Source organism: Suricata suricatta, chromosome 8 (genome assembly GCF_006229205.1).
Source record: "Suricata suricatta isolate VVHF042 chromosome 8, meerkat_22Aug2017_6uvM2_HiC, whole genome shotgun sequence".
Classification (NCBI taxonomy): Eukaryota; Metazoa; Chordata; class Mammalia; order Carnivora; family Herpestidae; genus Suricata; species Suricata suricatta.
The window spans coordinates 20,585,052-20,608,504 of NC_043707.1; the positions used below are offsets into that span (position 1 = coordinate 20,585,052).

Here is a 23,453-nt window from a genome sequence, read left to right on the forward strand (position 1 = left end):
AGACTAAAAATTTTCCCCTGGCGTTTTATCTGGTAGGGAGTTCGGCGGTTTCTGCTCTGGAAGAGCTGCATTTAATACTAGAGGAGACTCATCATGATCTCAGCCCCACACCGATCACCAAGGGACCTGCTTCCAAAGAACAATGCAAGAAGGATGTTTAAGTACAATCTGCACGCGTTTCAGTTTGTTGCCTGATTAGTGAGGTTGAATTCTGAAACTGCTGTGGTGGCTGTCCACCCGAGTCACATGTTCAACTTTCTCTCTTTCAAAGATAGGGACTGTTTCTGGTAGTGCTCTTCTTGTCATTCGTGGACTGGGGCCATCTGTGAAAGACGCTGGGTGTCAGAGGAAATCACACTACCCAACTAGAAGAATGATCGGGGCGGGTAATTAGCCAGGATCAAACTGACACTTAACCCACAGACCTTCTCAGTATGTTCTATCAGACCTGGACACCTTTGGGCCCTTGGACTTTTTTTTAAATCTCTTGAGCATTTTTAATTAGAAATACATTCTGGCTTTAAAAACGAAAGCAGAACAAAAGAGTTATTCCTACTCTTTAGCTCTGAAGAATTTTTCCAGAAGAGGACTGTCAAAGGGGAAAAAAGCAAACCATCAATTATAACTATGTGAAGAACAGCTACCACCTAATCTATTTGCCTAGTACTGCATTAAACACTTTACACACATATTCTCATTTCATGCCCACAGCTCTAAGGTAGGCATTACCATCTGCATTAACAAAACTGTTAGAATAAGACCCAGACAGATTAAGTGTTTGCCTCATGTTCCTCAGCTAGTAAGAAGTAGAGCTGAAACGGAAACCCACGTCTAGCCCCTAAGCCTATGCTCCTTCCCAGAAAGCAGATCCACTGGGACGACTAGGCAGCCAGGAAAAGTGATAAGAAAGCTAATATTCGGGGACCTCCGGATGGCTCAGCTGGTTAAGCGTCTGACTTCGGCTCAGGTCATGATCTCACAGTCCGTGGGTTCCAGCCCCACATCGGGCTCTGTGCTGACAGCTCAGAGCCTGGAGCCTGCTTTGGATTCTGTGTCTCCCTCTCCCTCTGTCCCTCCACCACTCAGTCTGTCTCAAAAAATAAAAAAATAAAGACATAAAAAAAATTTTTAATAATAAATAAGAAAAAAGAAAGCTAATATTCAAATATAGGATGGCATGTGTGCTCCTAAGTCCTAAGTAACACAGCATTCACACTAGGACGACAACTGTAGAAAGATGTAAGCCCAGGGACAACTGCTGAATGGGATTATGCAAACCTCTGGAAGTAGACGTCTAAGATGACCTATGATTTCTGTCCCCCGCAAACAAGAATCTTTTAAGGTTGTTCTCAGTGAAAATGATTTTATTCAACTTCCAATATTTCAAAGTATTTTAGCAGATTACAAAGAATATTTCAAAAATTGTATTTTTTTCATTTTTTTTTTTGATAAAGAGAGCAAGCAAGCAGGGGAAAGGCAGAGACGAAGACGGAGGTCATGAGCTGTCAGCAGAGCCCAACGAGGGGCTCAAACCCACAAACCACAAGATCATGACCTGAGCCGAAGCAGAATACTCAACCGAGTCACCCAGGAGCCCCTCAAAAATTGTATTTCAATCAAAGTGGAAGGGATTGCCACAGAACAGACTCTGCTTCATGCCGCATTTCCAACGCAAACCTGAGAAAGCCTGACAAGCTCCCGATGCAAGAGGGTACATCTTGGCGGCACAGCCCATGAACGTCCAGCTTCCCGGATTCAGTCCAGGCTCTGGTGACAACGTGCACCCCTGCCGAGAGGCGCCAGCACGGCCCCGGTGCGTTCACTCACTTGGAAGTAATCCGGACAGGCCAGGCATTCGAGCAAAGATCTCCTGGGCTTTTTTAACTTTTTTATTTATTAATATGTCACGTTTTATACTCAGTTCCACATTTACCAATCCAGGGTTTCTCGACCTCAGCACATTTGGGGCTGTTCGTTACTGTTCTGCACGTCGTCAGATACTTAGCAACACCCCTGGTTCCCACTCATCAGATGCCAGCAGTGCCCTCTACTCTCATTACGTTAGCCAAACACTACTTCCCCCTGGTGCCAGATACCATCCCCACTGACAACCGGGGGTCTCACTGCAGCCTCAGTCCAACACAAAGGAGAGAAATCCCAGCCAAGGAGCCCTTAGGCTAAGAAAACGAGATCACAGGAGTGGAGTGACCCTCCTAAGAGACATCTTCCTCCATGTAGCTTAGAAGGGAATATGTGAAAAGATCTGCAGTTTGCCAAATGTGGGAGGAAATGGGAAGGCATGGACTGGTCTCTGTCACCTGAGCTCTCTAATGTCCCTGCACCCTGGAGCTTGCCATCGCCAGTATCTGCACAGATCCACATGGGACACATCACGCGGATGACAAAGGTGCGGTCTCAAGTTTTCCTGCAGAACAGCGAAAGCTACCTCAGAATCGCCATGTTTACATCATGTGTTTTGTTCACTGCTCCCCCCCACACCCCATCAAAGAGGGGAGGGTGAGCGGAGGCTGTGGAAGGAGGAGGGCTGAGGCTGCCCAGGCGCAGCAGGAAGCCACGGCCCCAGCGTGCGGAGGGCAGTCACATTCCGTCCTCAGAGGACTGCTCCTCTCCCTTCCCAGCCCGGGACAGCAGTGGTCAGGGACGGCACACAGCGATGCTCTAAACCAGGGGGAGGGGGAGGCAGGCAGATGCGGGGAGAGTGGCCGGGAAGGCAAACTTGAGACGAAGACCATGCGACCATGTGCCTAGGCCGTCCCTGCTCCACCCCATACTGGTGATGTGATTCCCATGAGCCCCAGTTTCCTCGTTTGTAAACAAGAGGTGAAGCCATCGTCTGCTTCACAGGGTTCTGGTCTAGTGAGGCAAGTTTAAAAGATAAGGTGACAATTTGAGGAAGTATTCTGAGCAGTAGACCACAAGCACCCTTCAAAGCTTCTTCTCCCCCCAGACTGTTCGAGTAGCTGCTGCAGGGACTCGTCCCTGGGCTTTGTTCTTTCAAAGTGAGCAGACAGAAAATGATGTCACCAGAAAGTGTACGGGGGAAAAAAACCACCAAAATGCACAGAGCTGACAGAGCATGGTATGGGGAGCCGTGGGGATTCGAGCAGGGATTGCTGATTAAAGGTTGGGTGGGGTGGAGGGTAGGAATTATCTGGGTTACTCACCAGGGCCCTAAGGTTTCTCAGAATGAATTTTCTCCGTGACAGTGAGCTTATTAGGTCAATAAAGCTAAACAACTTTTTAGAAATGTTACTGCTTAACTTGGTGTCTTAAGTGCACAAAGGCGGTTGAGCAAAAGCATCAAAATAAATGTTATTTTGTCAGCGTTGTCCAAATAATGGCAACGTCTGACAGCTTCGCTTGCAACTGAAAAGGCATGTCAAATGAACATGCAACCCTGTAGGATTTTTAATATTTTATATTTGAGAGAGTGAGTGTGAGCAGAGCAGGGGAAGGACAGAGGGAGTGGGGGAGAGAGAATCCAAAGCAGGCTCTATGCTGACAACAGCGAGCCTGAAGCAGGCTCAAACGTGCAAATTGAGATTCTCACAGTTGGTGTCCTAAGCTGAAGTCGGACCCTCAGTAGACTGAGCCACCCAGGCGCCTCCTCTTTTTCTGAGGAGGAGGACACCAGCTTCAAAGCTTGCTTACCTTCCCAGGCCCCCAACAGTCTCCATTTGTTTTGTTCTTTCTCAAATTCTAAAAGTCAAGACTCCAGAAATGTCTTAAGAGGGTCTAAGAGGCAATACTCAAGAAATACACACCCCATTTTCAGGTTTTGTTTATATGGAAATGTCAAGTTGGTTCATGCTGTATGTTACTAGCCTCGTAAACAAACCCTAGGCAACACAAAAAAGAGGCAGGAATATATTTTTGATTTGTATTATTTGACATTCCCCAATCTGGCCTCCAGAAAAATAAGTCTATCAAAGCATAAACTGAGTTCGCTCAGAACACACAGCTGAACAAAGCCAACTAAAACATACCGCTTTGGGCACTGGAAAACAATCTCAGAAAAACAAGTTGTACTAGAGGAAACTGCTAACTGAAACTGGATGCTAAGCCAGTGTTCAACCACCTAAAACCAAATCCAGCTCAACAGAACTAATCTTCGCAAACTATTATTTAAATGGAATGAGATACTCTAAGATCAGCTAACCTGCAGGAAATTCCAGAGGGTACCCTCACGAGAGCAAAGCTCTGCCTCATTTGAAATTTTTCCTTTAATCATCACATACTGCAAAATTTAAATCTGCTAAGTCATCTCAAAGACCCACGTTGAAAATGAAAGTCTGCCACCAAGTACAAATAAAGTTCAAATCCTTGTCGGCTTTTTAAAACACTCTAAAGCTCTGTAATAGTGCTTAAGAAGTATGACAAATGGCTAACAGTTTTTAATCCAAGTATGACAAATGGAATTTGGAATAAATCCGCAGACTATGAGCAGTCCTCAAAACGTCATGCTACATTTTCAGCTCTGCAAGAATTTCAACTTCCACATATTAACAACAACAGGCTGCATGAAACAGCTCAGGCTTAGAGGTGTCTGATTTCAACAGCCCGTTTCCTGGGGTAAAGGAGAAAGATGGAGAAATACTTCTTATTAGCCATACCAACCAACCTTTACAGTAGAGGAAGAAATAATGTGTAATCCACAGCATGTACCCTATCTGAAAAGCATCTGTGATCATTTAGTGTAAACACAAGCATTCAGAAACTAAAAGTTTCTGCTCTTGACACAATTTCCTCTTTCTATCCTTGAAGTAGCCATTTTTAGGCAAACTGCACTTTGACCTCTGAAGAAGGTATTAATATAACTGTGGAGAATTCGCCTCCAGTAAACCACTTAGTGACACTGTACATACAGCCATGCTTTATCAAATTATTTGGAAATGATGTCAAGCCAACAGTGATTACTGCACCCTGGCCCCATCTTCGCCCAGCCCCGTAGGGAAGAAAGCATTTCACCTCCTTGTCACCCATACACACACAAACACACACACACCCACTCCCTTCAGGAAACCAACCAGCTCCTCGGACCTTGGCCCCTGCATAATTGCAAAGCCCATCTTTTAGGCCCACAGGCTCATGCCAATGTGAGCATGAGCAATACGGCCATGAAATCTGAGAAAAAGCAAAAAACAAACCAGGAAGGATGACAGTTATAAGCTGGAGGGGATGGAAGTGGATGACAGAAGATCAAAGGTGCCATTTTTCTGATGGGTAAGGAAGAAACAATCTATGTTGTTCAAAATACTATATTAAGAAGGTACAAGTACTTACAAAGAATGAAGTAGAGCTAGCTACTCAGAAAACATGGGCAGAAAGGCCAAAAACTGATTAAGGAAAAATCAGCATCTGTATCTGGCACAGATAAGCAGTCGCTACCCCGTCGAGACCCCCAAATGCATTTAAAAAGAGGACCAGCACACGTGGTGGGGAGACCATACCACTTTCTCCTGAGGTCGGCGATGGCGGTGGGGTGGCAGCAGTGACACTGTGCTTGTCCCAGACGGTCTCCAAGATACCTACCAACAAGGGAGAAACGGAGTTAAAGAGAGAAATGAAGTCTAACCTGTGAAAATCAGATGTAAAGCCAATCTCATCTCTTTGATCAAACATTAGGAATATTTAAACCTCCCTCCCTCCACCGTATGTCCACCGGGATGTTCCCAGACACCACCACCTGGATGTGCCAAACTCAATTCCTCTTCCTCCACACCTGCCCTGCGCCCCTTCTGCTCCTCGCCCAGCCAACAGCAGCATCCCCCACGGGCTTCCTCAGGCCCCTGCTCCCCCGACCTGGCCTCACCCCCACCCACATCCACAAGGCTGCGCACACTGCACTGGGTGCTGCTCCTTCCACACCACCTTCTGACCTGCTCTCCTCCTGCCAATCAAACCTGACCTTTCTACAGGCTGCTGCTTGTCCGTCCCTCAGAGCTCCACCCAGCTGTCGCCTTCCCCAGAAAGTCTCGGCTGCTCAGTTCTGCCTGTGCATAAAACACACCTCTACTAAACTCTGAACACACTGGCTCTAGCTGTCTTTCCCCCCAGGTGAGTACCCCTCACTAGAGACAGACTGTTTCATTCCTCTCTGGACCTCTTTACAGAACCTACCACGTAAGATGATTGATAGCAAAAGCTTTTGAGAGTACTGTGTTTTCAAAATATTTAACATTAAAAAAAAATATTTAACATTATAACAGACAAACCTTGAAGTATCCCAATAAGTAAAAGAAGCCAGACGCAAAAGGCCGTATGTTGTATGATTTTTTTTTTAATGGAAAGGCCAAATTGGAAAATCCAGAGAGACAGACAGATGACTGGTTGCCAGGGGTTGGAGGTGGAAAGGGCAGTAATGAAAGTGTTCTGGAATTAGATCACATGATCGTTGCACAACCTTGTGAATATATTAAAAACTGAGTTATGACACTGTAAAATGGTGGATTTTACGCTACGTGAATCAACCCCAACTTAAAAAATGTTCACATCTCCACAGTAGGATAGAGGTACAGATGTGGTCCTTAACTGCAGAAATGTAACATCTAACTGGGGGCAACAAAGAACGTGCTCTGGAGGAATAAATGCTCTGAAGTGAGGGTTTCCCCTAGGGACGCGGGGAAGGACGCAGCCCAAAGGACAAGTTCACTTCTGGTCACGCATTCTTAACCGATTTACAGTGCCCACTACATGCCCAGTGCTTTCGTATAAAAGACACAAGTTCCTAGAGACCCGAGAGGAAGCCTGGGCAGAGGAGCTGGAGACGGTAAGTGGTTTTGCACTATGACATTCCTTCAAGCAGGAAGCGGGGCCCCGGAGCCCCAAGGGCCCCGAGACGAGGCCTGCACCTGCCTCTCCTCTCCGGCAGCAGGGCCCTGGAGAGCCGGCGCGCTCTACCCTCGGCCCGCCTTCCTGTCTCGTCCTGCGGTTTGCTTTTGCTTTCTGTTTATTCTTACTCCCCACACCCGGTCGTGAGGCTCTGATAAAACAGACAAGGTGACGAGGAAAATGCTGCTTACAGCTGCAAAAGGTGGCAGCGTGCTGATGCCACACCTGGACTCGCCTCCCTGCGCAGAACTGGAAACGTTCCCATCCTCTGCTCCTCCAGCTTCTCCTGATCTAACACTCAAATTATTTTAAATGAAGTGCTTGCCACCCACGTTACTGAGAATGGGGCGCTTGGAATTTCAATCACATTCCCATGACCTGGTCTCTACCTCACCAGTAACGGTGACAGTGAGGACCAATTCACAAAGACAGTGAAGAAAGCAGGCTGGAAACCTTTCTCCTGCTCCTGCTACGTGCCGGACACTGGGCCCAGCATGGACAGTGCACACCACATTCTGTCTCCCGACCCGGTCACAGTCACAACTAAAACAACCGCTCGAAAGTGCAGAGCGCCACCGCCGGCGTCCCTTGCGTCCACCGAACGGCTCACCTGTCAGCAGCCCAAGCACAGTCTGCACCTGGTCCAGCAGCAGCTTCCGCAGCTCCTCCTTCCGAGCCACGCTGAGGTCCTCGCGGGGACAAGCCAGCTCTTCCGAAGTCGTCTTCAACATGATCAGCCCGAGGGGGGTCGTCACGGGGGACTGGATCAACTGCAGGGAAGAAGACGTGCTGAGCAGACTGCAGGCTGATGAAAGCATGAGGAGGAGCGGGCAACATTAAACCTGCAGGTCCGTCCCTGCGTTTAACTTCACAGGAACGGGCCGTGTACATCAGGGCTTCAGAGCCCATTTATGTACGTTTCTTACTGATTCAAAGTACATTCTCATTTTATTCTAAAGGCAAACTTCTAACCATGAACACAAGGTTCTTTTACACCTAATGTGACACTTTCTCTACTTGCCCCGATTCCCAAAGCTTTGGTCCCTTTGCCCAGAATCATGTATTAGCAACAAGGAAATGTGTGAACCAATGCGTGTTATCTTTTCAACATTCAAGGCTTTAATTAATTTTGAGTTTCTAAGCTTTGCCTGTTCCATGCAAGTTTAAGATTAAACACGCAGCAGGGCAGAACCATGCGTACATAGGGCTATGGTTGTAATTTTGCAAACACCTACAGTAGCGATTTGAGTTACTTTTTCTACCACCTACAGGATCCATGCCACTGTACTGGTTGCCTTAAGCAAGAGACAGAGAGAAAGGTGCACCTTCAACAGCATTAACACTACGTCTTTCTAGTCAATTTCACAAACTTCACAGGGTTACTTACTCTTCAATTTACTTTTTAGTTTCCAGAAATGGTAAAAGGAAGCAAGGTGCCACTAAAATTCTGTTGAGTTCTGTGCTACAATCTATAAAAGAGTACACCCACCATTTAAGGAACACTTGACCATCTTCCTTAATCACAATTAACTTTAAATGTCATTCATTCTCACATACAAATGAGTTGTTTATTTATTCAGTCTACAAAACCAAAGACAAGGAGGGCACCCCCAACAGCACCGGACACGCTTCTCTGCTCCAGGCAGCATGCAGCCCTCGCCTTTCCTTTGAAAACAGCTCTCCCTTCTGCAGACTAAGGGAAAGCTCAGCCCAAAGAGCAGGAAGTGCACTCAACAGTGGGAACTGAGGATAAATTCAACTGTCCTCGGGAGCAACGTGATGTAGAACAAGGGGCAATCAACAGCGTGCTGAAGATGCCCTCTAGTAAATCAATTATCGTGGACACTGAAACTTCAAAAACATACCCTCCACAAGTTTTCTTCTTGTTGAAGTTTGGGCTACTTCTAACAACATAAGGTACGAAAATGCAGCAAGGGAAGAAGAAAAAAAATCCCTGAACCAATTTTTCTTTACTGACTCTTTGTAAGCATCTCTTCCCATCCAGAGGCCTGGGGGTTATCAATCTGTGCTTTAAAAGATTCCCATATTTCCCCTCTTTCACTTCTCTCTCCTCTACCTCTTTTTGGGTCTGGTTTCCCCCAAAACCCTCATTCTTGCTCTCTCAGCAGGGATTGCTCCGTATTACCAACTATTCCAATTTGGCAATACATTTTCCTCTAGGTATGAAATGCTCTGTGCTCCCACAGTCAAAAAAACCCTACACTGTGGAAAAGGTATCCAAAAGCCCTCCTTTCTCTCATCATTTGGAAAAAGGAGAGACAGGCAAAAAGCCAACTGACCATGAAAGTTATTCTTTCCTGAAAGAACAGCCTGATCAAATATTTTCCTTCTCACCAGCTTTGTGTCCAAAAGGCTTGTTTGTAAAATACTGCTTCTCTTTACCATCTTCACATACGTAATTTACTCTTCTAACAGAAGTAATTCTCTGCAATTTAACAGAGAATAAACAAACACTTTTAGGTTGAAGATCAAATTCAGGTCCTCTGTCCCCGCCAAGTTCAGGCACTCAATGTGAGCTTCTGAACAGGCTCAATGATTTTTATTACACCGCCCAACCAGAGAGGAATGGCACCTCTCTCCCCTGCTGCCTACCTACCCCGTAAGTATCCGGTCCCAGGCACAATGCGGGCACAGGTTGAGCTCGAGAGATTTCAGGAATCTGAGGAGCAGACTCTCTCTACAAAGGGGTGGCGAGCGCATGAGTGGGAGGTAGAGGGCAGAGCGGGGGCGACAAGAGGTCAGTTTCAACTTCATCTACTTCCTTTTCCATTGGCCTAGAAAGTGGCCAACACAGAGAACTACAAGTATCCCTCTGGGGCCCCAAATCGACTCCTCTCTGCCTGGCACGGCAGTCACCACCGTGATGGCATGAACTGCACAGACGCCCAGCGAACCACCAGTCAAACAGCAGCAGCAGCACAACCACTAAGCACTGCAGACAGCAAGCTGACCATGAGGGAACCGAGCCTAAAAACAACCTTTTAGATGGTTTACTCAAGGGATCGTAGGATGGTGAGGGATGATTCCAGAACTGGTTAGCTCTTGTTTACCAGCACCTGAAGGAGAATCTACTTTACTATCATTACCAGAAATGTCAGCAACTGAGCACCGTTGTTCTTGACATGGATTTCATGGCACTGACCGCCTCACAGGGACAAACGAGAGGCAGCAGAGAGCACGATGAGCGGAAAGGTTCCGGAGCTCGCTTACTCCAATCCTCTTCTTTTACAGACAAGGAAACGGAGGTTCCCGTAAGTGGAAGGAACTGCTAAACTCCAAGATGATTTGTGACAACAACGGACACAGACCCCAAACCCACTTGCTGCCTTCGCTGCTCTTTCCACTATGGGGTGTCGCAAAGTCACAAAGGCTGCAGGAGGTAAACTGAGTCATTTCTGAAGGGGTACCAAGAGGGAAGTGGTAGAGAACAGAGGGCAACAGCTAGCCTTTCTAAACATCCATGAGACTTCATCCAAAAATGCTCTTCCGAACTGTCATTTGTTACCATTTCAAGGGTTGACAGGAAATGTCTGTTCTCCATCAAAAGAAGTGACCCCAGCTGGGTGGGGACACAGCTCCTCCGACGGCTGCTGCCACTCCAGCCCACACCTGGCCGCTGCTTCTCACAGGACCTGCCACTAACCGGCCCAGGAACGCGCTCTCCCTCTAGGGGGGGCTGCCGAGAGTGACCACAACTGTCCTCACCTTGGAGTGAAGGCAAATACGTCAGAGAGCGCCAGCGAAACCTCTCCCCTCAGGTCCCACCACTTCGGGCCCCCGACCTCCCTGCCGCTCCTCAGGGTCCTCGCACCTGCTCTTCCCTCTCCATCTAACACCGTTTATCTAGATGCCCACATGGCTCACTCCATCACTTCCACTCAGATTTCTGCTCAAATGGCTGCTCCTCAAAAAACACCTTATCATACCCCATCTAGATAACACCCCCGACGCTCTCTGTCTCCGTACCCTGGACTTAATGTTCTTCACAACACTTATAACCTCTTAGAGGCCTTTTTGCTTATTGTCTATGAACGTCTCCTCCCCCAGATTATAAAGCCCCACGAAGGCAGGGACACTGTTTTGTGTCGTTGCCATCTCCCCATATGTTTAGTTAGCACCTGGCTGGTATTCAACAAATAACTTCCTGAGTGAATGCATGAATCTTCTTTGCAGTATCGATCCAATAAACCTCTAGATATACAGAATCACTATGCAAAACAAAATTGAATGAAGACTTTTTGTATCACCTTGAGGCGATCTGAGAGAAGCAATAAGGATGCTCTATTTTCTCTGCGTTGCCCCATCATTCGAATTCTTTGTAGCAAGAGCATACAGAATGTTAGAAAATCCTGGGCCTACAGTCACTGAGGCACTAATTTTCAGAGAATCTTATTCCTACAAACTATATCCACTACCCATTTCCTGTATACCCCTGACTATCTCAACACAATGAAACGGTTTCCAACTTCAGCACAGGATTCAAGTGAACAATAGCACCTCTCGCTCGGCTTTTAGGTCCCACCTCCCCTGATGACTTCCAAATCCTGACCTGCAGCCAGACCTCCTTCCCAAGCCCCAGACCCACAGATCCCAATGGATCAGGTATAAGAAGGAGCACACAAATATTAAATGCATTTTCTGTCAGACCGAATCCTCCATCTTCTACCCAAGTTCGTTGCCCCTTCCTTCACCCCTGGCCTGGAGAACCTGCTGCCTGAGCCAGAAACCGGGAGGGCATTCTAGATCCCTCCCTCCCCTCACCTCCACCATCCAGTCACTAACCAAAGCCTGCTGACTGGGTCTCCTAAGTGCCCCCCTCGCCTCACCAGAAAGGCCTGTGGGCCAGGACCCTCTGCAGCTCACACCTCTCCAACAGCAGCCTCAGGACCCGGCCTCGCCCCTCTTCAGTCCACACCCCGTACTGGGCCAGAGGTGTCCTCCCAGCACCAAACTGCGGCCCGGTATTCCCCCTCCTACACACCTTTCAGTAGCTCCCACGAAAGGACTGTGGATTACAAACTGAAGCCCCCCTGCAAGAGCAGGCCCGTCCTGGCCTGCAGCACGCCGCTGCCACGCATCTCCCCCAACAACACTGAAGACAGCTCAGCTTCTGGGGCCTAAGGGCTGTAGGCCACCACGGCACGCCACACACACTTCCCCGGTGTTGGTCAGTGTTTGCACAGCCATCCCCTACTGAAGTATCACTACGGAAGGCCTCGTCCTTGTACCCCAACACCTGGCACAGGACCTAACAGGCTTTCAGATCTTTGCTGAACAAAGCTTCCCAAAGAGGTAAACAAAGCGACTGGGTTGTCCCCCGCCCCTTCAGCATGCACAAAAACGTGGCTTGTCTCAAGAACACAAACTTGGGCGAACAGTTTGCTCTACAATGACCTCTTAACTGCAGTTCCAAATGCTAATCAAACTCCTCCTCAAGACAAGGAAATAATCACTTCTACAAACAAACAATTTGTGAGATGAAGTTTCCTCAGGTATCTCCTTACCTGTAAAATGTTCGTAAAAAAGTCATGGTAGAACATGGGCCAATCTTGACGGCCAATATCAACAATAACTTTGCAGAGCTTGTTCCGGATAAAGTAAGGTAAGGTTCTGTGGTGAGCCAGGAGGAGTTTGGGCAGGCAGCTGCGGATCTCCATCTTGTCTTGAGACGGGACCCCAAGCCACATTTTGTTGATCAGATTCTGAAAAACAAACACAGGTTTTCTAAGTTAACCATCTGTCCACAACAGTCACTGGCTTTCATCCGACAGGTAGCTCGATCCTCTCAAACTGAAACCCTGCTTTTAAACAATGGTTTCTTGCAATTCAGCAATAAGAGTACTAGGCTATTCAAACCCCATAAGACAACAATTCCATCCTCGTAAGAGCCACTAAGTAACTTCACAGAAACAAAAGGCCGCATGTGCAAAACCTTTCCATTATCCCATCAAAAAATGACAAACGCAACTTTAATGTCCAACAACAGGTGAGCGGCTTGGTGAATAATGCTATACCATGTACAGAGGAATAGAACATAAAGGCTAACTGGCGGGGGGAGGCAGAAAACACAGTGGCCTGCGCAACATGATTGTAATCAGGCTAACAAGAAAAGAGACACACGGGAAGACAAAACTTGGAAGCGTTAAATTAAATGAAAATGTCTGTGGCTGGGGTGACAGCGTTATGGGAATCATCTCTCCTGCCAGATCATTTTTTCCCCATTATCTTTCTCTTTTAAATGATGACGTGGAGGGCAAAGTTACATGTTACGACAAACAACCGACTACCAAACCAGCCCTGCCTCACCTTTCTGGGGTGGAAGATGGAAAGGTGCCCCAGACTCCCAGAGGTCCTGACAGGGCCCGCGTGTGCGACGAAGTCCCTGCGGTGAGCTGCTTCCCCGCCAGCTGCACCTCGAAGCTGACGCCTGGTGCCAGCGGCCCGGCAGCGCAACCACACGATACTCAGAACAGCATAAAAGCCTCTGACAACTTACCTCAAACACCGTTAAGCTGTACATCATGACGTAGTCGTTCCTGGTGCTGGAGAGGAAGTACAGACAGAGTCTCCAGGCTCCTATCTGCTGGGCAAAGTTATCAAGAAGCTCCTCTGAAAATTAAATAGCCAGCAAAGAAGGCCATGAAAAAGACATGAAATTAACAGAAGGCCGGGCTGTCTCCTAAGGGGTTTTTTTTTTTTTTTTATGTTTTTATTTATTTTTGAGAGAGAGAGAGACATCGTGAGCAGGGGAGGGTCAGAGAGAGAAGGAGTCACAAGATCTGAAGACAGGCTCCAGGCCCTGAGCTAGCGGTCAGCACAGAGCCTGACTCAGGGCTCGAACCCACGAACCGTGAGATCATGACCTGAGCCGAAGTCGGACGCTCAACCGACTGAGCCACTGGGCGCCCCTCCTCTAAGGATTTTAAACACACATCTCTCCATATAACTGAATGGTCCCCAAATAAACAGCAAAATCCAGCTGTATCTGCGAGACAGAAGGACAGACTATACAACGTTTTTCTGACTGTGAGGTGACAAGGAGCATGGACAATGTGTTCAGCCATCTACAGTCCAATAGCGTATGGGCGCTAGTTGAGGCAGAGACACTTCCAGTGATAAAGTTCTTCCTTAACCTAAAGTGGGGGCAGAAAGTGATAGAAGTACTATTTTACCTTATGAAGGAAGGCTAACTGGTAACCTGTTTCCTCGAGGGCACCTGCTACATATATTTCCTCAGGACTCACAGTGTCACACAAACACACACAAAATGACGGCCAGAGAAGTGGGACAAGAAAACATTAACGTTAAACTTATAAACACAGGACAGGAAAAAATGCAAGAGTATTAAAGATGGCTCGTTCTCTGCTGGGAGCCATTTCTGAAGTAAGGTGGGTTCGCAAGGCCTCCACCGTTAGATGGTGACCTGCGTCTACACCCGTTCAACCCCCACTCAGTTTCTGCTAGGGCACCGACCCCCCAAGGCACCTGACCTACTGATATCACGGGTGATTTGCCTTTTTATGCTAAAAATGTGAATTGTGCCTTATGAAAAAACTTATTATAGGAGTTCCTTCTTTTGTGATTATAGGAGCAATTACATTTGCCGAGAAAACCCGGTTTTCTTCCCCAGGAGAAAACAGGCTATTGACCCCTGCTCACAAAAGAACTCTTGCTCTTGCTATGCCAAAAACATTGCCTTGTATTTGAACGCTAAAGATCCCTTTCTTCCCCAAGTGATAAGCATCTAGTCACCTACTTCAATCACTATTGATAAAGATTATGCATGAGTCTTCTACCAATCTATGTTCTGGGAAATTTTTTACATACCAAAGAATTTGTCTTCAGAAATCATTGTCTAAAGAAATTGCCACTCCTGTTTTGTACCCCATATGTTTTTTTCAATAAATAAAGCTGACTCTCTGGTCAGTGCAGAGACACCTGCCTGGTGAGGAGAAAGAAGCCGAGGCTCTCTCGCTCCCTTTTGCAGACACCGGCCATCCTTCAGGGACCTCTGGACCTGCTGGAACTGGACTCTGGCAATTCTCTCTATTTGGTATTCATTTTGTGTCATTCTAAAATACCACATGAAAAACTGTCTGTATACAAGAGTAGCAATCATGGGAGTTCCCACGAGCAGCGCTGTCCACATCAAAGCAGTTAGAAATGGTTTTCCTGGGGCGCCTGGGTAGCTCAGTTGGTTAAGCATTTGACTTTGGCTCAGGTCATGATCTGGCGATTCATGGGTTCGAGCACCGCCTTGGGCTCTGTGCTGACAGCTCAGAGCCTGGAGTCTGCTTCAGATTCTGTGTCTCACTCTCTCTGCCCCTCCCCCACTCATAACTGTCTGTCTCTCTCTCAAAAATAAATAGACATTAAAAAAAAAGAAAGAAATGATTTTTGTCCTCCTGAGGCTGCTGGTAGCATCAGCCAGAAGCCCAAAAGAGCTAGCACTAAAAGTCTGTCACCACGTTTCCAGACACACTGCCCCTTAGTCACCTTGACCTGCTACACAGGTCGTGAAATACAAAACAAAGGGGGTGAAATTTTTTAAAATCAAGATAAACATAAACTTAAAAGGTTAAAAAAAGTAAGTTCAAAAAATAACAAAGTTTTAGAGAGTAAAAAGATGAATAAAAGGTCACAACCCCCAGAGAACCTAGGAAAGCCCTGGAAAAGCAGGAGGTACGGCAGCCCGCAGCAGCCCGCTCTAACCCTACGATCACCACTCCACTAGAAGTAGTAGTCTTAACCGCAGTGGCCTTACGGTTAAGTAACAGTTTGTAGGACTCCCAGAGCGGGAGTCACACTGGAAAGAATGAGCTCGGGCTAGAAATGAGCAATGCTGGGTAGAGACTTTGCCGCTCACTCACGGAGTCTGATTCCAAGTGATCATTGCTCCTCTTTGACGCCTCGGCCTCCTCCACTGTGAAAGTGGCCAGGCTGTCCCTTAAGGTTCCCTGCTAACAGCTGTACCTCTAGAGCACTAGTATCACGGCTTTGAAGGAGGGTGGGTGGAGGCTCAGTAATGAAATGCCCCCCCTCCTCTCTGCCACTTCGCTAGGAAAGCCTCTGGTTTATCCTAAGATACAGAGAAAGCAGCACGTGGTTGCAGCCCACACACTCCAACAAAGCTCCAAAGACCAGGAACAGAGAGAACTGAAATAAGGCACACCCACCACCTAGAACTCGACACCCCCCCCCCCACCCCCCTGGGAGATTCCCCTCAGCCTGCATTTCCACTAGACTTTTGTAGTATCTAGTTATTTAAAGCTATTTTAAAATCAGATTAGAATACATTTTTTGTTCAGAGGTTCCACTTTAAATTCATGAACACTGAAGGTGAGCAGTGTTTGCTTTGCAAACCAATAACTAAGAGAAAAACCAGGGTGCCTGTGTGGCTCAGTTAGTCAAGAGTCTGACTCTTGACTCTGGCTCCAGTCATGATCTCCAGTTTGTGAGTTCGAGCCCTGCATTGGGCTCCATGCTGATAATGTGGATGGAGCCTGTTTGGGATTCTCTCTGTCCCTCCACTCCTCAAAATAAATACTTTTAAAGAAATATTGTTGGGGCGCCTGGGTGGCTCAGTCGGTTAAGCTTCTGGCTTCGGCTGAGGTCATGACCTCACAGGTGATGAGTTCAAGCCCAGCACTGGGCTCTGTGCTGACAGCTCAGAGCCTGAAGCCTGCTTCAGATTCTGTGTCTCCCTCTCTCTCTCTCTGCCCCACCCCTGCTTACATTCTTTCAACGATAAATAAACATTTAATAAAAAGGGGAAAAAAAGAGAGTAAGAAGTTCCTCTACCAGGAGCTAATATGATGCTCAAGGCAAGCAAGAGAAAATGGGCTGCAGCCAAAGACCTAGTGGCCACCTGGAAATCCAGACCTTAGTCAAGCTTTGCACCAAAGGCAGAAATCAGTCACAATGCTCAACTGGCCAACATGACTTAGAGAAGTCAAGCGGGGCAGAGAAAAGGGCCTGCAGAGTCCTAGGGACACACACAAAAAAGGCCTCCCCAGAGGCTAGCAATGAATGTAAAGTTATTACAGAGCTGTCAAACATCTGAGGGAAAAGCCTTTAGGTTGGAACAAAAAAGAAAACATTTCTCATCTTCAAATTCAGAGGTTATGTGAGGACTCAGAGAGGGGAAAAGATTACTCTAGCACCACAGTGTAGCATGTCTCTGAGGCAAAGATTGGACAGTTCAAGTGTGCTTTCATGGATAATGCTCATGTAATGAATATGAAATTCAAAAGGAATTTCTAGAAGGTGCTGAGGTTCCCAGGAGATCTAAGGTAATTATATCTCCATCTTCATTGTTTGAAGCCTTTATTCATCGAAACTTGTGAAATGGGGGAGACCATCATAGAGATAAAGCAGCAGCAGCGCCCAAAGGGATATCAGTTACATAAGGGACCTCTGGGCTCTAGATAAGGTTTAGATTAGATTTCTACACACCAAACCATGTTGTTCTGACACGTTTAGGGGTTGTGTTTTTAAGGTAACAGTCACAGGCTTCTGTGATTGAAGGTTCAACGCTGCTGAAATTAAGAACAGAGGGGGAAGGGTTTTCCAAGCTTGGCCAGAGAGAAGCCAGCACCGTGCACTACAACGGCCTCCACAACCACAGCCCTTGATTTAGAGATGCCACCAACCAGCAAAACAGAGCCCCAAAAAGGCCAAGAATTCAAGCAGGCCTGACCAGCCCAGGCAACCGACTCCTTCCCCTTCACTACATACAGACTTTTCGTTTGGAAGGACTCTTGGCGACTCTCAGCACGCTTCACTTACCTATCTCACGTTTTCTTTCGTTGGTTGTACAATCGTGGAAGAATTCTGTCATCAGACTTTCCAAGGCCCTGAGGGAGGCTTCTTCAGATGCCTAACAAAGGAATTTGGGGGGGGGGGGAGAAAAAATCAATAACTGTGTCTTCAGTTCTGCTTTCCTCAGTTCCCTCCAGGTCATATTCAATAGCAACAGTAATTTACTTCCTCAAACATGTTGTTTCAACATTCTTCAAATACATGGGATTCAGAAAAACTGAAGGGAATTTCCCAGCTGGCTCAAAACCCAAATTTTGAGTGTATTCTATATATTCGTGCTACTTACTGTACAATCGATTTTGGATTATTTATGCTAAGGCAAAAGTAACAAATAACTCAAAATTTAACTCTGGAAATATATCGAAAGCAAATTACCAGCCCCTGGCCCTGACTGCACAGGCAGAGTGAAGAGACTCCGGGACAAGGTCAGGGCTCCCCACAGACTTCCTGTCAACTACACATTTGCCAAGTCTAAATAATAAGCCATATTTTGATTCAGAACAATTGCAGTCAAACTGCTGCACGGACTCCTGGGGGCTGTTGAAGGTATCTCAAGAGTCACAAGCTCAGACACTTCTCCAGCTCGAATGAGCAGCCACCAGAGGCCAAGGTGAAGGCAGCTTAGGAGCCACAATGAGCACATACCAGCCACGGCCCCACAGACAGGCAGCCGCTGGGCACAGCCGCTCAGGTGGAGGAGGAGAGGGGAGGGGCTCTCGGCCCCAGAGCGTACCGTCTCCCGCTTCCCTCTGGGGCTCCAAGCCCACTCCCTCCTTCTCCCACTCACATGGGGGCATCGTTTGTGGTGAGGAGTTTGAGTCCCCCCTCCTTCACCTGCTCAGCTGCAGGAAGGCGAGCATCCCCAGACCATTTCTGAACCCGCACTGGCGTTACCTAAGCAGAGACCATCAAGAGCCAAGAGCAGTCCTGATTTCTTAATTATCTCTTCATTCTTGTCTCCTCCCCCCGCCCCCCACCACCTCCTCCATACCCTCTCCACTGTCCCCAAAGGACGAGCAGACTATAGAAATTGTATTTTAAAGCAAGCCCGCACTCAAGTGGGTTAGGTATCAACCTGTAATATTACCAGAGACCTCCACCTGACAACCAACTTTAGAAGACCTTGAGGAACTGGGGCCATCTCAGTGGCAATGTGGGCACTTCTCAGGACTGGTACTAATTATAGAGGCTGAGTCAGACTTCCACCAGCCCATCTACACCAGCTGGCAAATGCAAGCACACCGCAGAGCACACGGGGTCACGTTCAAGCAGTGCCAGGCACGGCTGTCCCTCCTATGCCACAGTCACACATGAACGGCCGCATGATGTGTCATTCCTGGGAGAGGAATTACTGTACACCAGTTACAGCACTTGGCATTTGTCTGAAGTTTACAGCTATGATCAGGATTAGCCCCTCTAATCTTACTCTTCTTTTCAAACTGATGTATCAGTTCAACTGGAAAATATTCTTGGACTGCAAATTAAGCTGTGGGTTCTTTTTTTTTTCACATACATTGTTGAAAGAGACAGTGCGAGCGAGCATGAGTGGGGGAGGGGCAGACAGAGGAGGACAGAGGATCCGAAGCAGGCTGTGAGCTGTGAGTGCAGAGCACGATGCAGGGCTCGAACTCATCAACTGGGATATCGTAAGCTGGGCTGAAATCAAGAGTCAGCCGCTTAGCCAGCTGAGCCGCTCAGGCACCTCCTGCAATTTAAGCTGTTTTATTAAAAACTACATACTTTAGTGGGCCTGGCTGGCTCAACGGCAGAACATGTGACTGAATCTGGGGGTCATGAGTTTGAGCCCCACACTGAGCATGAAGCCTACTTAAATCTGTGGGAAAGATCTGAAAGAATCAAAGGAAAATCTCACAAATTATCTTACTGGCAAAAAAAAAATAAAACAACATAAATTAAGAGATGTCTGTTGAACTTAAGTCATCTATTCAGTTAAAATAAATCAGTAGTTCTTCTGGAGTCAAAATGGGTCCCTGGAAAACTCCTGCCCCACCACTCTCTCTTGTAGGGAATAATTTCAGAGATCCTAGAAAACACCTGAGCTCAGCGCATCGCAGCAAACCACCACCGAGGTCTATTTTGCACTGGTTCTTTACGCATAAGTTGTGAACCTGACAATTACCAGCCTGGGACAAGTTCAGGGCAATCTCCCCAAAGAATGCACCTCTAATTGCACTCCCGGCCCATCCACCCTCACTGCCCAAACCCACGAAGCAAACAATCCAGCAGAAACGTTGACAGATGAAAGTGTCCACAAAGATCACAGGACAGACGCTCCCCACCGAATGACGGTTACACAACAAACAAAATCCCAAAACCTAATCCGGTACTATCACCAGGCGCTTGCCAATAAAAACAAATAGTGTGCAGTTTGCACTTTCAATCACTTTGGCGACAGCAATATTCCTTCCTACCTCATGATGAACTCTTAAGAATTCCCGAATTCATAGTTATGGCTGCTATCATTTTTATTTGGTCTTAAATACCAAATGAAAACAGACCAAAACAAAAAAACAGAAGTGGTCAGGCCGACTTTGAAACTGGAGATACATGCCCTCAGGCTTTACAGGCTTTGTCTGAACATATCTAATGAGGCTTTTCCAACTGGATCTCAAAATGAAACTACACCAAAAAGTTTACAGGAGACAAAAAGGAGACCAACGTCATATAATCAGAACTGTGATGTAAAGACAGAAAAGATAGGGTCAAGACCTGCAAATAGCTCGAAGGATATTGGAGAATTCCTCCCAACTGGCAAGAAGGCTACTGGAAGCTTTGTAAAATGTTTCAAGGAGAGGATGAAGCCAAAATCCAGATTGCTGTGGGTTTAGGAATTAAAGGCAAGTAAGGAAGTGGTAAGATTCTGTGCGGACTACACTTTTCAATAATAAAGCAGCAACGAACATAAAACAAAACCCAAGTGTCGTGATGTGGTTCCCAAAGTACTCCAGCGCTGCAGTGACTCACTCATGAAGCACACTCAGGACTCAGATACACCGGACTGTTTCCCAGCTAGTGCTGGGGATTTAAGATCCAGATCTTGAAGAACTAAGGAAAGATAAGATTAAATTGAAACCAAATAAGACACATTCACACATAAAAATTACAGTTGGACAACAGATACAAAATGTGACAGAGAAAACAACAAAGCTTCTGAAAGATAATACAGAACATCATCATGACATTGGGTTAGAGGGAAATTCCTTGAAAAAGACACAGAGAAGCACGAAACTTAAAGGAAAAGATTGATAATTCAGAATGGTCATCAAATGGCATAATGAAGAACATGTGAAAGAAAGCCACAAAATGGGAAAAGACATTTCCAACAGAGGACTTAAGGAACAAATCAATAAGGAAAAACAAAGGGCTCAACTTATTTGACAGGCAAACAGTTAATTGTAGAAAGTATTCAAAAAGCCTATTCAGGGACACCTGGGTGGCTCAGTCCCTTGAGCATCACTCATGTCATAATCCCAGGGTTATGGGATCAAGCCACACATTTGGCTCTGCACTGAGCATGGAACCTGCTTAAATTCTCTCTTTCTCTCCCTCTGCTCCTCTCCCCCATTTGCACTCTAAAATAAAATTTAAAAAAAAAATTTTTTTTTTACATTTACTTATTATTGAGAGACCGAGAGAGAGCACAAATGGGGTAGGGGCAGAGAGAGGAGAGACAGAATCCAAAGCAGGCTCCAGGCTCTGAGCAAGCTGTCAGCACAGAGCCTGATACAGGGCCCGAATCCGTGAACCATGAGATCATGACCCGAGCTGAAGTCGGTTGCTCAACCAACTGAGCCACCCAGGAGCCCCTAAAAAATTTTTAAAGCCTAAACAGAAAAGAAGTGCTCAACCTCATCAGTTGTCAGGGAGATGCAAATTAAAACCATGGCAGCACTATGCATCCGCCAAAATGGCTAAAATTAAAAGGACAATAACAAGAGTCGGTAAGGTTGCTGAGCAACCAGAACACGCACATACTGCTGCTGGTAGAAGCATACCGTGGTATGACCACTTCAGAAAACCATCTGGCTGAACGGTAGAAGATATTTGCTAATGACATATCCAAGAAAGGGTTAGTATCCAAAATATATAAAGAACTGATACAACTCAACATCCAAAAAGCAAACAATCCAATTAAACAATGGTCAGAAGACATGAACAGACATTTCTCCAAAGAAGAGAGAGGGCTAAGAGACCCATGGAAAAATGCTCAACATCACTCATCATAGGAAAATACAAATCAAAACCACAATGAGACACCACTGCACACCTGTCAGAGTGGGTAAAATCAACACCACAACAACAACAGGTGTTGGCAGGGTATGCAGAAAAAGGAACCCTCGTGAACTGTTGGCAGGAATGCAAACTGGTGTAACCACTGTGGAAAACCATGTGGAGTATGGAATGTTATTCAGCCATGAAAAAGAAAAACCTCGCCATCTGCAATGACATGGATGGAGCTAGAGATTATAATGCCAAGTGAAATACGTCAGCCAGAGAAAAACAAACACCACATGATTTCACTCGTGGAAGTTAAGAAACAAAAATGAGCAAAGGAAAAAAAGAGAGAACCAAGAAACAAGACTGTAAATTATACAGAATAATCCCTGATTACCAGAGGGGAGGTGCAGGAGGGACTGGGTGAAACAGGCGATGGGAATGAAGGGGGGCACCTGTCATGACTGAGTACTGGTGACGTTATGAAGTGAGGAATCACTGTACTGTACACCTGAAATGAATATAACATGGCATACTAACTATACTGGAATTTAAAATACTTTTTTAAAAAAGAAAACCACTGGGGCACCTGGGTGGCTCAGCTGGTTAAGTGTCCGACTTCAGCTCAGATCATGATCTCACGGTTCATGGGTTCGAGCCCCGCGTTGGGCTCTGTGCTGACAGCTCAGGGCCTGGAGCCTGCTTCGGATTCTGTGTCTCCCTCTCTCTCTGACCCTCCCCTGCTCGCGCTGTCTCTCTCTCTCTCAAAAATAAATAAAACATTAAAAAAATTCTTTTAGCGGGGCTCTCAGCATGGATCCACCACGCCGATAAAGTCTGTGAGCCCGAGTGTAGGCCCCGGCGAGCCTAAACCCGTAATAAAGCCCTCTGCTTTTGCAAAAAATTCTTTTAAAGAAAACCAGTTAAAAAAAAAAAAAGAAAACGAGTGACAGCTGAACCCATGCATCCCTTATGGTCCTGCAATTCCACTCTTTGATAACTCGGACAGACGTTTGTACACATATTTCAAAAAAACTGTAGACAAATGTTCACAGCACCATTATTCGTAATAGCCAAATAAGTAAAAAAAAACCCTCAAATGAGTATCACCAGTGGAATGGATAAATAAATTGTGGTTTATTCATCAGGAGACTCTTATAAGACAAGAATGAATAAATAGTGACATGCAACAACACGGACGAAATCTCACAAACACAACATTGAATAAAAGAAGCCAAAGCACACCCTTCATTATTCGTTGTATGTTCATTTTAAAAATGAGCAAAATAAACCTGTGGTGTGTTAAAATCAGAACAACGGTTACCTCTGGGGAAGAAGGATTCTGAGATGCTGGTAACATTGTTTTCTTGATCTGAATGTCAGCACACAACACAGGATGATGTTACACTAGGATTTGTGAACTTTTAAGTACACATACGCCATTTAAAAAACTTAGTGGCATACTTATTTTTAGCATTCAGATTGCTATTTTCAGCCAGTGAACTTAAAAATTGTGTTCTCTC

The 23,453-nt window shown here is 46.3% G+C and overlaps 1 protein-coding gene and 1 long non-coding RNA gene across 2 annotated transcripts in view; both read right to left on the bottom strand.

The window, feature by feature from the left end:
- XPO6 (exportin 6) overlaps nucleotides 1–17,752 on the bottom strand; it is a 68,469-nt gene extending 50,717 nt beyond the window's left edge. The window contains exons 1-5 of the mRNA XM_029947434.1: nucleotides 17,662–17,752; nucleotides 13,370–13,482; nucleotides 12,378–12,575; nucleotides 7,463–7,622; nucleotides 5,472–5,549 (exon numbers count right to left, since the gene is read on the bottom strand). Of these exons, the coding sequence (XP_029803294.1) occupies nucleotides 5,472–5,549; nucleotides 7,463–7,622; nucleotides 12,378–12,575; nucleotides 13,370–13,482; nucleotides 17,662–17,713 (601 nt within the window). The 5' untranslated portion in view covers nucleotides 17,714–17,752. The remainder of the gene's footprint in view (nucleotides 1–5,471; nucleotides 5,550–7,462; nucleotides 7,623–12,377; nucleotides 12,576–13,369; nucleotides 13,483–17,661) is intronic.
- On the bottom strand, nucleotides 9,218–12,370 carry LOC115298524. The gene is made up of 2 exons (XR_003911778.1): nucleotides 9,470–12,370; nucleotides 9,218–9,298 (listed from the first exon to the last, which is right to left on the bottom strand). It is a non-coding gene; the product is annotated as an uncharacterized LOC115298524 (long non-coding RNA).
- Nucleotides 17,753–23,453: the final 5,701 nt, after the last annotated feature.